The 11,889-nt window shown below is 50.3% G+C and overlaps 1 protein-coding gene across 3 annotated transcripts in view; it reads right to left on the reverse strand.

Moving 5' to 3' along the window:
• Positions 1-11,346, reverse strand: part of Capn9 (calpain 9) — a 41,355-nt gene extending 30,009 nt beyond the window's left edge. For 2 of the 3 annotated variants that reach the window (XM_052166489.1, XM_052166488.1), the window contains exons 1-3: positions 11,134-11,346; positions 2,714-2,783; positions 61-179 (exon numbers count right to left, since the gene is read on the reverse strand). In XM_052166489.1, the coding sequence (XP_052022449.1) occupies positions 61-179; positions 2,714-2,783; positions 11,134-11,346 (402 nt within the window). The remainder of the gene's footprint in view (positions 1-60; positions 180-2,713; positions 2,784-11,133) is intronic. The other variant, XM_052166490.1, reaches the window with a different exon arrangement.
• Positions 11,347-11,889: the final 543 nt, after the last annotated feature.

An 11,889-nucleotide genomic window follows, 5' to 3' on the forward strand; every position in this document is an offset into this window, starting at 1 on the left:
ACACAGTACCTCCTGGCCACCTCCCACTGCAAACAAACCCAGGACTCAGGTTTCCCTTACCTGGAAATGAAATATCCCGGCATAGCCAGAACCAAATCCTTGGTCCTGGGGAACCACCCTGGCCAGTGCTTTCTGATTGAGGGTTAGGGAGGCAATGGCCGCCAGGAGCCAGCAGTCGCCTGCAGAGTGAAGGTCACATAAATATCACACTTTCTTGGCCACTGATTCCCAGAAGTCAAGAAAAAGCAATACCAGGGGGGGGGGGTGGGGACCTCTGTGATAAAGTGATAGCAAATACCTCTGTCCCCTCTGCCTGCCCAGCCTGCTCTTCTGCCTGCTCTGAGGTTGCCTCCTGGATACTGTGGCAGTATTTGCTGACTGGCTTCAGACACAGGGATCCACTGCATCTCATCTTCATAAGGTCTCAGAGGACTAGGGAGATGCGATGTGTCACGGTAGCTCTGTGGCAGTGGGTGGGGGAAGGGCCTGGGAAACAACCCAGTGGTGCCTCGTGCAGTCCTGGGCTACCGCCTCTCCAGACAGCCTTGGTCCAGCTATGAGCAGCGACAGCTCCAAGGAGGTTCCTCTGCTTTCCTGCCCCTGCTTTGCTTTCCTCCTCCTTCCTTCTTCCCCCGCCCCCACCTTTTTTGTGACAGGGTCTTATTCAATAGACCGGCTGGCCTGGACCTCACTCTGTAGCCTAGACTGGCCTTGGACTGGTAGCCATCCTCGATCTGCCCATCATCTATCCATCATCCATCAATCCATCTATCCCTGTATCTTTGTATATCTTCTGTCCATCTATCACTCATTCATCTGCCTATCCACCTGTTCTGCCTGGTTCTGTGTGTCAACTTGACACAGATAGAGTTGTCACAGAGAAAGGCGCCTCCCTTGAGGAAATGCCTCTCTGAGATCCAGCTGTAAGGCATTTTCTCAATTAGTGATCAGGGGGAAAGGGCATAGCCCATTGTGGGTGGTGCCATCCCTGGGCTGGTGGTCTTGGGTTCTGTAAGAGAGCAGGCTGAGCAAGCCAGGGGAAGCAAGCCAGTAAGAAACATCCCTCCATGGCCTCTGCATCAGCTCCTGCTTCCTGACCTGCTTGAGTTCCAGTCCTGACTTCCTTTGGTGATCAACAGCAATGTGGAAGTGTAAGCTGAATAAACCCTTTCCTCCCCAACTTGCTTCTTGGTCATGATGTTTGTGCAGAAATAGGAACCCTGACAAAGATAGCCATCACTAATGTATCATCCACCCATCCACATTCTTCTATCCATTCATCGACATCCATGTACAATTTGTGTATCAATTGTACTATCTACCACCTGCCAACCATATATCATATCTATTTAGTATGACCTGAATTTTTATGGTCTACCTATCAATCTATCTTTCTATCATTTATCTGTATTATCAATCATATATATCTATCATCTATCATCATTAATCATTTAATTATCTATTATACATGATCTGTTTTTTATAATCTGTAAATTATGTCTTCAATTTATCTGTCTTCTATCATCTATATATTATCTATTGACTATTATTTGTCTTCAATATATCATTTGCATGTCTTCTTTTCTTTCTCCTTTTTTCTTTCTTCTTTCTTTCTTTCTCTCTCTCTCTTTCTTTCTTTCTTTCTTTCTTTCTTTCTTTCTTTCTTTCTTTCTTTCTTTCTTTCTTTCTTTCTTTCTTTCTTTCTTTCTAAATCTAGTTAACTGTCACCAGTTTGTGAATCTGGCTTTGGCATTCTATGTGAAGACAGCTCAGGTTCTCATTGAGATTCCAGATGGTCTGTTCTAACCACAGTTAGCTCAGTCTCCACAATACACTTCCTTCTTTAGCACATTTCATAATGTATTTGTTTTTTTGCAGATTCAGTAAGAGTAAGTTTTGCCCAGATTTTGTTTTGTTTTAAAGATTTGTTCATTTTTTTCTATGTGAGTACACTGTTGCTGTCTTCAGACACACCAGAAGAGGGCATCAGATCCCATCACAGATGGTTGTGAGCCACCATGTGGTTGCTTGGAATTGAACTCAGGACCTCTGGAAGAGCAGTCAGTGCTCTTAGCCACTGAGCCATCTCTCCAACCCCAAACTTTGCCTAGTTTTACCCTATTTCCTGATGCTGCTGTGAGGTCAGCCAGGGTCCCTTGTAGGAGGAACTGTGAACATGAAAGCCCCTGGGTGTGCTGGCATGAAGAACGGTCTCTGTAGTCAACATGGCTTTGCGATCTGACTACCCATCTGTCACTCGGGACCTTGGACACACTGCTTGGCTCCCTGGCCTCAGTTCCTCATATGCAACATTGGGAAGGCGCTGGAAAAGGAGCAGAAGTCTGTGATCTTAGGGAGAGGACGTGGCAGGGAACAGGCTCACAGTGTAGGTGTCACTGAGCTATAAAACCGTGATCCACCATTGGGGATCCAAAGGGTCAGGGAGCCTCTGAATCAGGTGCTGCTTTTAGGGAGGACTTCTAGGTAGGTCCAGAGCACAACTACAATGTTACCAGGAAAGCAGGAATGCCAGGGTAGGGAAGCCTCTGGACTCCATGTGGGGAAGGCACCTGCACACTAGGGAGGGAGACCACCAGGTGGTGGTGGCCTTGTTCTGCCCAGCCCTGTGCCCTGATCCGCAGAGGCCTGTGTGGCTCTGGCTCTGGTGGCTCTCAGTTCTGATCCCTGAGCATCCCCTCTCCTCTCCACTTACCCAGCTCGCCTTGGCAGATGTCTGTCCTGGTGGCCCCTCCAAGAATGAACTCTGGGTTTTCCACAATTTCCTGGGGGAATGAGAACATCTTAGGGAAGGCCTAAAACAGCCATAGCCCTGCTCCAAGGGAGACAGGCAGCCCCACCCCCAGGGAGACAGAGTCTCAAGGACTTGATTTTCCCTGCAGAAGGCTAGGAGGAGGCAAAGCTGCCAGGGGTTTATGCTCTGACCTTCCAAGGTTCAGCTTAGTCTGTCCGTAGCTTAGCCCAGGGGAGAGCCTGACCCCATCACTTTCCTCTATAGAAATCACGCCATATCTAATGAGGAAGTGGGATGTCAGTCAAGTACCAAGCCTCCTGCCTCAGTCCTTGGCCAGGCACAGGCAGGTCCCCATCAGTCCTTGACCATGAGAACTGCCAGCTTTGGGCCTGCAAACTCTTCACCAGGTAATGAACATGTGGTCTGGCACCTCGGGCAGGATCTCCACACCCTGCCCAGCTGCCCTCTTTTCCCAGTAGATTTTCTATATCTTCATCACATCTAGAAGGGTGTCTTCATATCGCTCAGAATTTTATCCACATGTAGTATGTACAGTTTATTACATATTACCCCATTTATTAGGTATTTTATGTAATTGTGTATATTTTGTGTGTATAACTACAAACATGTAGAAATTTACCATGGAAAGTTGCATATAAAATATTATAAAGCAAAAGAAATTATATAAAACAAGTGGGTTTTTTTTTTTTTTTGAGACAGGGTCTCGCTATGTAGCTTTACCTGTCCTAGAACTTGCTATGTGGATCAGGCTGGCCTCAGACTCATAGGATCTTCCTACCTCTGCCACCCAAGTGCCAGAATTAAAGGCGTGCACCACCACCTCTCTAAAATGCATATATGTAGTGGGTTGGCCTAATGCTGATTGTTTTCTAACGCTAATATTCGGCCCCAAGGCTGGCTGCCTCAAAGACAAGGAGAGAGTCTGTATGGATGCCAAGTGATCCTGTCCCCAAGTCATTCTGATTGGTAAATCAAGATGCCAACAGCCATGGCTGGGCAGAAGAGACAGGGGTGGGGGTTAGGCTTCAAGGGCTTGGGGTCAGAGAGGAACCGCGAGGAGGAAGATAATGCCGTGGGTTAGGAGTCATGAGAACATGGCCAGTGGAGCTAAGAGCAGCCCAGATGAAAGATTGTACGCAATAAACTGGGGTTATTGACAGGAAAGTAGATCCTAATAGCATAGAGAGTAGATCTCTACCCAGGTCTTGAGTTGGGTTAGGCTTATTGTAAATATAAAGGTTGTGAGTGTCTTTCATCTGGGAACTTAAATAGCAAAGGCGGGGTAGAAACCTCGGGCTGGGAGTAAATACTTTCCACAATACGTGTATATGAGAAAGGATTTTGCATTCCGTAAGAATGAGGCCACATGACATGAAACAGGAGAGTGCAGTCACCTGTTACTCCACACCAGTGCAGTGGGGTTCTGAGGACCCCTGATTTGGCAGAGGTAATACATAGTTCCAATGTGAGCCTTCTCTGATCAGCCATGTGTGCCTGTCCACCTGTGTTGAGGTTGGCATCCAGGGTTTCATACATGCTAAGCAAGAGCCTCACCACTGATCTACACCCCCAGCTTTATTTCACTTCTCATTTTGAGATAGGTCTCGCTAAGTCGTCCAAGCCGGCCTTGCACTCCTGAGTCACCCAGGCTGGCTTTGAACTTAGGACCCTCCTGTCTGAGCCTGCTGGTAGCTGTGGTCATCTCATTTCCGTCAATTACCCCATAGGCTGCTGTCTTCGGCTGGGGCCACATCACCGGGGCTTGCTGCCTATCTTGCTTGTTCTTTCCCCACTGTGAGACCCAGGCCCTGCAATTTAGGAACACTGTTTCTGGGTAGTGATAACTGGAGGATTTGGTCTAACCTTGGAATAAATCTACTGCCACATTCAGTGTAGCTCTGCTTGTCCTACAGGTTGAAGTCTTGATTTCTTTCTCTTCCTTCTCCTTTCCCAAATCTCCTTCCTTCCGTCCTTCCTTCCTTCCTTCCTTCCTTCCTTCCTTCCTTCCTTCCTTCCTTCCTTCCTTCGTTTGTTTCTTTCTTTCTTCCTTCCTTCCTCCTTCCCTCCCCCTCTCTCCCTCCCTCCTTTTCCTCTTCTTCTTCCTCCTCCTCCTCTTCTTCCTCCTCCTCCTCCTTCTTTTTCCTCCCTCCCTCCCCCCCCTCTGTCTTTGTCTCTCTCTGTAAGATTTTTGAGACAGAGCTTCACTATGTAGCCTAGCCTGGCCTCAAACTTGTGATTCCCCTACTTCTGTTCTCTTCTGCCTTTCTGGGTGTCAGGCTCTGTCCCTGGCACTTCAGGCCAGCACAAGTGAGAGAGAGGAAGTCCATGTGATCTCTGAGAGAGACCATCAGGCAACTGTCAGGGCAGGGCTGGAGTGCGCTGTGTGAGATGCGGGACCAGAAGCCTCACCTTGGGCCTAGGGGAAGCTAAAGTCAACAGAACCCTAAGCCTGTGCAGGAGAGATCCCCGTGGAGGTCCAGGATGGGGGAGAGCCTAGTCAGAGGCCTAGAAGGACACTGGGCAGACAGATCATGGTGACATCAGAGAGGAAGCAGAGTTGGGAAAGCTGGGCTGAGGAACGGCCAGGCTGGGGACAGAAAGTCCCAGGAATCTCTAACTTGATACTTGGGGTAGCTCCAGCTGCAATCCCTCTGACAGCCTGAGGTACCTGCCTCCTCCTGAGGTGCCTGCTCCCTCCCCGAGCTTGGAGCCAGGGGCATGATGGGAGTGGGGAGTCTATCAGGCCAAGGGCATCTTAGACAGGGCTGGACTGAAAAGCTTCCTATGAGGCCCCTGGGATGTGGCAGTGGTGGTGGTGAGGGGGGAATGCAGCCTCCCAGGTCAGGGCTGTGTGTCTTTATTTGTTTCTAAAGTGTTCATGTGACCTTAGGGGGAGGGTTCAGGGACAGGCTGTGCTGTTGGCTCTGCCAGAAGCCCAGGCCTGGCAGAAGGAGAACTCGGGAGGCCAGGCCAGCTTCTCCCAGAGACACCCGCCCCCCTGAAAAACCTTTGACACACACACACACACACACACACACAAACACAAATACACACACACACACATACACAGATAGACAGACAGACATAGACACATAGACATACACACAAACACAAACATACATACACACACACACAGATAGATAGACACACAGAGACACACACACACAAACATACACACACACACACACAGAGAGATAGACAGACAGACAGACATAGACACACAGACATACACACACAGATAGACACACAGACACACAGAGAGAGACACACACTCACACACACACACACACACAGAGAGAGAGAGAGAGAGAGAGAGAGAGAGAGAGAGAGAGAGAGAGAGAGAGGAGCACAACTTCTGGTACTTTGCTCAGCCCCAGCAGCCTTGGAGTCTAACCATTAACTGACCCACCCACCATGCCCAGGGCAGACCATGAGGCAGCAGAACAGGGTGGCTGTGTGGTCCTCTCTATTCAGCAAGGCACAATGTCGCCTTTATCTGCTGTCCTCTCCTGAGCAGAAGTCTGCTATGTCCCCTGCCACCCGGCCCCACCCCCTCCACTCCGTGGTTCTAGCCCTGGGCCACCTGAGGGTGAGTCTAACTGCCCACCCCCTCTGATGCCACACTGGCTTTGTGTTCCCTGTCTCCAAAACACAGCTGTGTTTGACAAGAAGGAGGGTCACTCTGCCCGCAGCCCATAAAGTAGCCTGGCCTTTGCTACTGAGGCCTGTCGTGTTTGAGATATGCACTCAGCCACAGCCTTCCTGGAGGATGAGGAAGCTCGGACCTCTCTGTCCCCCTCTGCCCTGCATCAGGCCTTACACTTCCACATTAGCAGGACAAGAGGAAACTCAGGGTTCACCACGGACTGTAGGGCCAAATGCAGAGAACAGGCTCCCTGACTAGGAAACAGATGAGTGTTTTCAGGGACCACACACACAGGAGAGGGCAGATCCAGTTCTGAGAGAGTCCACAAAGGGAGGCTGTGCATAGGAGACTGAAGACTGAGTGTGGTGATATAGGGCGTGATTCAGCCCCAGTCTCAGCCAGGGAAGGGCAGGGGCACCCGAATTTTGGGCACCTTTGCAAGGGGGACGTGGCAGGCACTATGGAGGGCTGTGCTTCAGGGCCCTGGCCTGTAGACAGAAGCTCCTGGCATTGGTCAGCTCCGGATGGGCATCAGTGGGATGGATGACAGCCTCTATGGCTGCAGGCTGAGACTCAGGGGCTTCTCCACTCTGGGAGAGAGACAAAGGCTTCGAGGCTCTAAAGGAACAGCCGAGTGTTGGTTCAAGGCTGGAATTTCCCACAACCTCAGTGTTAGTGTAGGTATGAGGCTGGGGCTCAGACTTTCTAATGCTGTGACCCTTTAATGCATTTCCTCAGGCTCTGGTGCCCCACCCCCAATCATACAATTATTTTGTTGTTACCCCATAGCTGTTTTTGCTACTGTTATGAATCACACTGTAAACGTCTGCGTTCCTAGTGGTCTTAGGCAACCCCTGTGAAGGGGTTGTTTGACACCCCCGGAGGGAGTGACGACCCACGGGTTGAGGACCACTGGGTAGGGCATGGCCACAGTGCGGTGCAGAGGGCTCTGCCAGCTGGCCTGAAATCATGAGCAAGTCCTAGAGGAGCAGGACGGCCTCAGCAGGACGGAGAGAGCACAGACTGTGAAGAGGACAAGAGCCAGGCAAGCTGAGAGTGGGGAGCAGAGGGGGCCAGCATCTGGGAACACCCAGGGTCCTGGTGCTCGCTGAACCTACACACCAGGCCTTCTGCTATACCAAGAGGTCCCTAGGCCAGACTCTCACATATAGCAGAGATGTGAGGGCCCGGGTCTATAGCATATTTTTGCATGTAAGTGCACATACAACAACTCACATGCACAGAATACATGCAAACAGACATGTGTGCACACAGACACAGACACACAGACCACATGAACACAGAGCCACACACATACACAGAACTTGTAAATATACATGTGTATCACATGCACATAGGCATGCATAGCACACTTATAAATATGCACGTGTGAGCACAAAATACATACATATATACATGCATGCATTGAGAGTATATCTATTGAGATCCATGGCCCCAGTAAGTCTGCTCCCAGAAGCTTCTAGAGAAACTTCTTCCAACCTTTCCTAATCAGGAAGCACAGCAAACATGAGTGTGTGTGTGGCAGCCTGAGATGGAAGCTGCCCAGGGCCAGAAGTGACCAGGTCACGCTGTGACTCTCGTGGGAGGAGGAATTCGCGCCTTGAGAACGATTTCTCAAGATCTTGATTTTCAGCAATTCCCAGGACTGGATGAACTGTACCTGCAGTCCGTGACCCAGGCGGCTGCTCCTCACTGGATGGAATGCACCCACAGCCTGGGCAGCTGCTTGCCGCTGGGCACACACACACACACACACACACACACAGCCTGGGCAGCAGCCGTGGATCCATCTGTCCTAACCCTGAGGGCTGGAAACAGGCCTAAGAAGACTCCAGGGCTAGTGCAGTGCTATCAGAGGTCACCTTTATGTGCCTTAAGGCTTGTGCTTTTCACAATAAACATGACCGTTTTCCTACAGAGCAGAGAGAGCTCTCCTTATTCACCCACATGCCCCACTTTTGCTGCCATGGGCCACATGCGGAGACCCAGCTAATTTACAGTGACTTCCAGCTGCCCAGAGAGACCCTGAGAACCATTGCAAGGTTCTGCCAGGATCACTGAACACTCCTTGCTGTCCCCCAAAATTAAGACAACAAAATAGTAGTCAATACTACACCCTCCCATGAGGATGATGGAGGCTAGTACCACCTGTGTACACAGACACATATGTATACACGTGAATACATACGTATACACAGATGTGCACCAATGTGAGCACACAACACATTTACACAATCTAAAACAAACACATACGTGTATATGCATACTTATCAACTGCTCGTTGTCCAGGATGGGAAAGAGCAGTAAGCACCAGTTAGTTTTTGTCAACTTGATACAAGCTAGAGTCATTGCAGGAGAGGGAACATCAGTTGATGAATTGCCTCCATTGAATCGTCCGTGGGCAGGTCTGTGGGGCATTTGATTGACTAATGACTGATGTGGGAGGGCCTATCCCACTGTGGTAAGTGTCACTGACCACAACGCACGCCATTGGGCAAGTGGTCTTGGGTTGTGTAAGAAAGCTAGCAGAGCAAGCCAGGGCAGGCAAGCCAGTAATCAGCGTTCCCCCATGGTCTCTTCTTCAGTTCCTGTCTCCAGGTTCCTGCCGTGAGTCCCTGCTCTGACAACCTTTGATGGACTATAATTGGTCAGGTGAAAGAACCCTTCCTCCCTGAGTTGTTTCTGGTCATGGTGTTTGTAGCCACAGTAGGAAGCAAATGGTGACAACCTCCTGCTTCATAACTAACGCCCCAGGATCCCTGATGTCTGCAGAGGTGTTTTCTATAAGTCAGATGTGCTGTTTATTTAGCACCTTCACATCAATGATGTGCAACAGGAGGAGGTAGTTATAGAGAGATGAGATCTGAAGGCTGACAGGGTGGCACGGAAAATAGAGACATTTGCATATGGGCCTAAGGACCTGAGTTTGATCCCTCGAGACACCACAAGGTATCGAGAGAAAAAAGATGTCAAAGAGCTGTCCTCTGGCTTCCAGACATGAGCTATGGTGTGTGCGAGCCCACCTACAAAAATAAAGAAAATAAGCGTTGACGAGAAGGCTCAGTAGGGGCAGGAGCTTACAGCCAAGGCTGATGGCCTGAGTTTGATCCCTGGGACCCAAATAATAGACAGAGAAAACCTGCTCCTGCAAGTTGTTTTCTGACCTTTGCATGACCCTTGTGGGACTCATGTGTTCACACAATACACAAATAAATGTAATAAAAGTAAATAAAGAGGGCTGGAGAGATGGCTCAGCGGTTAAGAGCACTGACTGCTCTTCCAGAGGTTTTGAGTTGAATTCCCAGAAAGTACATGGTGGCTCACAACCATCTGCAATTGGATCCGATGCCCTCTTCTGGTGTGTTTGAAGACAATGACAGTGTACTTACATACAATAAATAAATAAAATCTTTTTTAAAAAGTAAATAAACAAATGATTTGTATTTTATTTATTTTATTTTCTAAAGAGTTATTTATTTATTTTATGTATGTAAGTACACTGTAGCTGTCTTCAGACACACCAGAAGAGGGTGTCAGATTCCACTACAGATGGTTGTGAGCCACCATGTGGTTTCTGGGATTTGAACTCAGGACCTTTGGAAGAGCAGTCAGTGCTCTTAACCGCTGAGCCATCTCTCTAGCCACCAAGCAATGAATTTTAGAGATGAGATTCTGGCAGGATGTGATGATACATTCCTTTAATCCCAGCACTTGGGAGACAGAAGCGGGTGGATCTCTGTGAGTTCAAGGCCAGCCTGGTCTACAGACTGAATCCAGGGGAGCAATGGATCTGTTACACAGAAAAACCTTGTCCCAAAACACAAACAGAAGAGATTCTGAGCTACCAATGACAGAAGCCCAGAGTGACCAACAGTGAGAAAACGTTGTGTATTAAGGACACCCGTGTGCTGCCCCAACCTGCCTCAGTCTCTCTAGATGAGGAGGTGAAGGGTCACCTCTTAGATCCAGCAGCTGGCACACGGCCCCTCCCTGCATACACACCAGCTGCTCCCACCCAGAGGGTGCAGCTCCGTGGTTCACAGGGAGCGAGGGCTCTGACTAACCAGGTGCTGCAAATATTGACCTTGCATCTTGAGCACCGGCCAGTGCCTCGTAGGGACATCAGAAGTTTGTGCTGCTTTGGATAAGTAGCCCTGCTCTACCTAGGACCCAGACGTCACACACTGCCTGGGAACTTGTGCTAGCATCCAGCTAGCCTCTTAGTGCCTGCCCCCCTCAGCTCTGGCAGGCCAAAAGTCCCAGGGCAAGGCTGGCTGGCCTCCGAGTACATCACACGCATCTCATTAACCCATCGCTGCCCACCCTGGCTAGTTTGTCTTTGTGTTCTGATGGAGCAAGTGGCCAGAGATTTATGCTTGGGCGAGAGCTCTGATCCTGCTCGCAAGTCATAGGTGAGAGACCTTCTCTCCCTATGTCTCTAAACTCAGTGGAACTCAGAGCTTCTGAAATGCCAGAAGGCTGTGGCCAGATGCACTGGGGACCATGTGAAGGTGTCTCTAGCCAGCACATTACCAGAAAGCCTCCTGTAAAACATGGGCTTATGTGTGATTGGCTCTTCCCTTCCACTCTCTTCAGACCAAGCGGATCCCTCTCCCCCTCCCCCCCCCCCCCCCCCGCATCCCTATCTCTATACCCCCTCCCTGTTTCTCTTCCTCCTCAGCACCCTACTCACCCCTGGTCGTTTCCACACGAAGGGCACCTGGGGCCTCTCGCTGTAGAACAGGGAGCCATTGCTGGCAGGGAAGTCAGCGTCCTCAAACAAGGTGCCGGACTGCAGGCAGCCCTGCCTCAGTTGCTCGAAGCTCTGCCCTGAGGAGTGGATAGTCCTGGCATCCCTGGGGACTGGCTGTGGCTGTGGCCTCAGGGACCGATGCAGGTAAGGCATGACTGCTTCTCCACAGCCTAGTAGAGGAAAAAGATGTGAGAGGTAAGGTGAGAGTAGGCAGCAGAGAGGCCCGGCCCCGGCCTCCACCCGCTCGCTGGGCACCTCCCTGTGAAATGAGACAGGGCCCTCCCGGATGGCAAATACTGAGTGAGACCTCTGCCCACTCAGGGCTCCGAGGAACCAGAGGCGCCTCTGGACATGGCTGAGTCTGATCAGAGGGAGGAGGTACCTCTGTTGATGCACGGTGGAATCCCAGAAGGACAGCCAGGGTGGCTTCGTAGGGAAGGATCACAAGCGACCCAATTGCAAGCCAGAGGTGGTTGCGGGGTCTGGAGTCAGCAGGGCTTTGCAGCTGGAGTTAGCTGGGCTGTCACAGTGTGACACTGCGCCCATCCCGACTCACATCAGGGCTCAGCACTCCTCCTGTGACACACTATGTTCTAACCACTCATTTGACTGTCACAGTTGCCAAAGTCACAGTGTGGACCCAACGATGAGGTTATGTCCCCACCAAGCCTTCCCCGCAGACAGGGGACTGGCTCA

The sequence above is a fragment of the Apodemus sylvaticus genome, chromosome 21 (genome assembly GCF_947179515.1).
Source record: "Apodemus sylvaticus chromosome 21, mApoSyl1.1, whole genome shotgun sequence".
NCBI lineage: Eukaryota > Metazoa > Chordata > Mammalia > Rodentia > Muridae > Apodemus > Apodemus sylvaticus.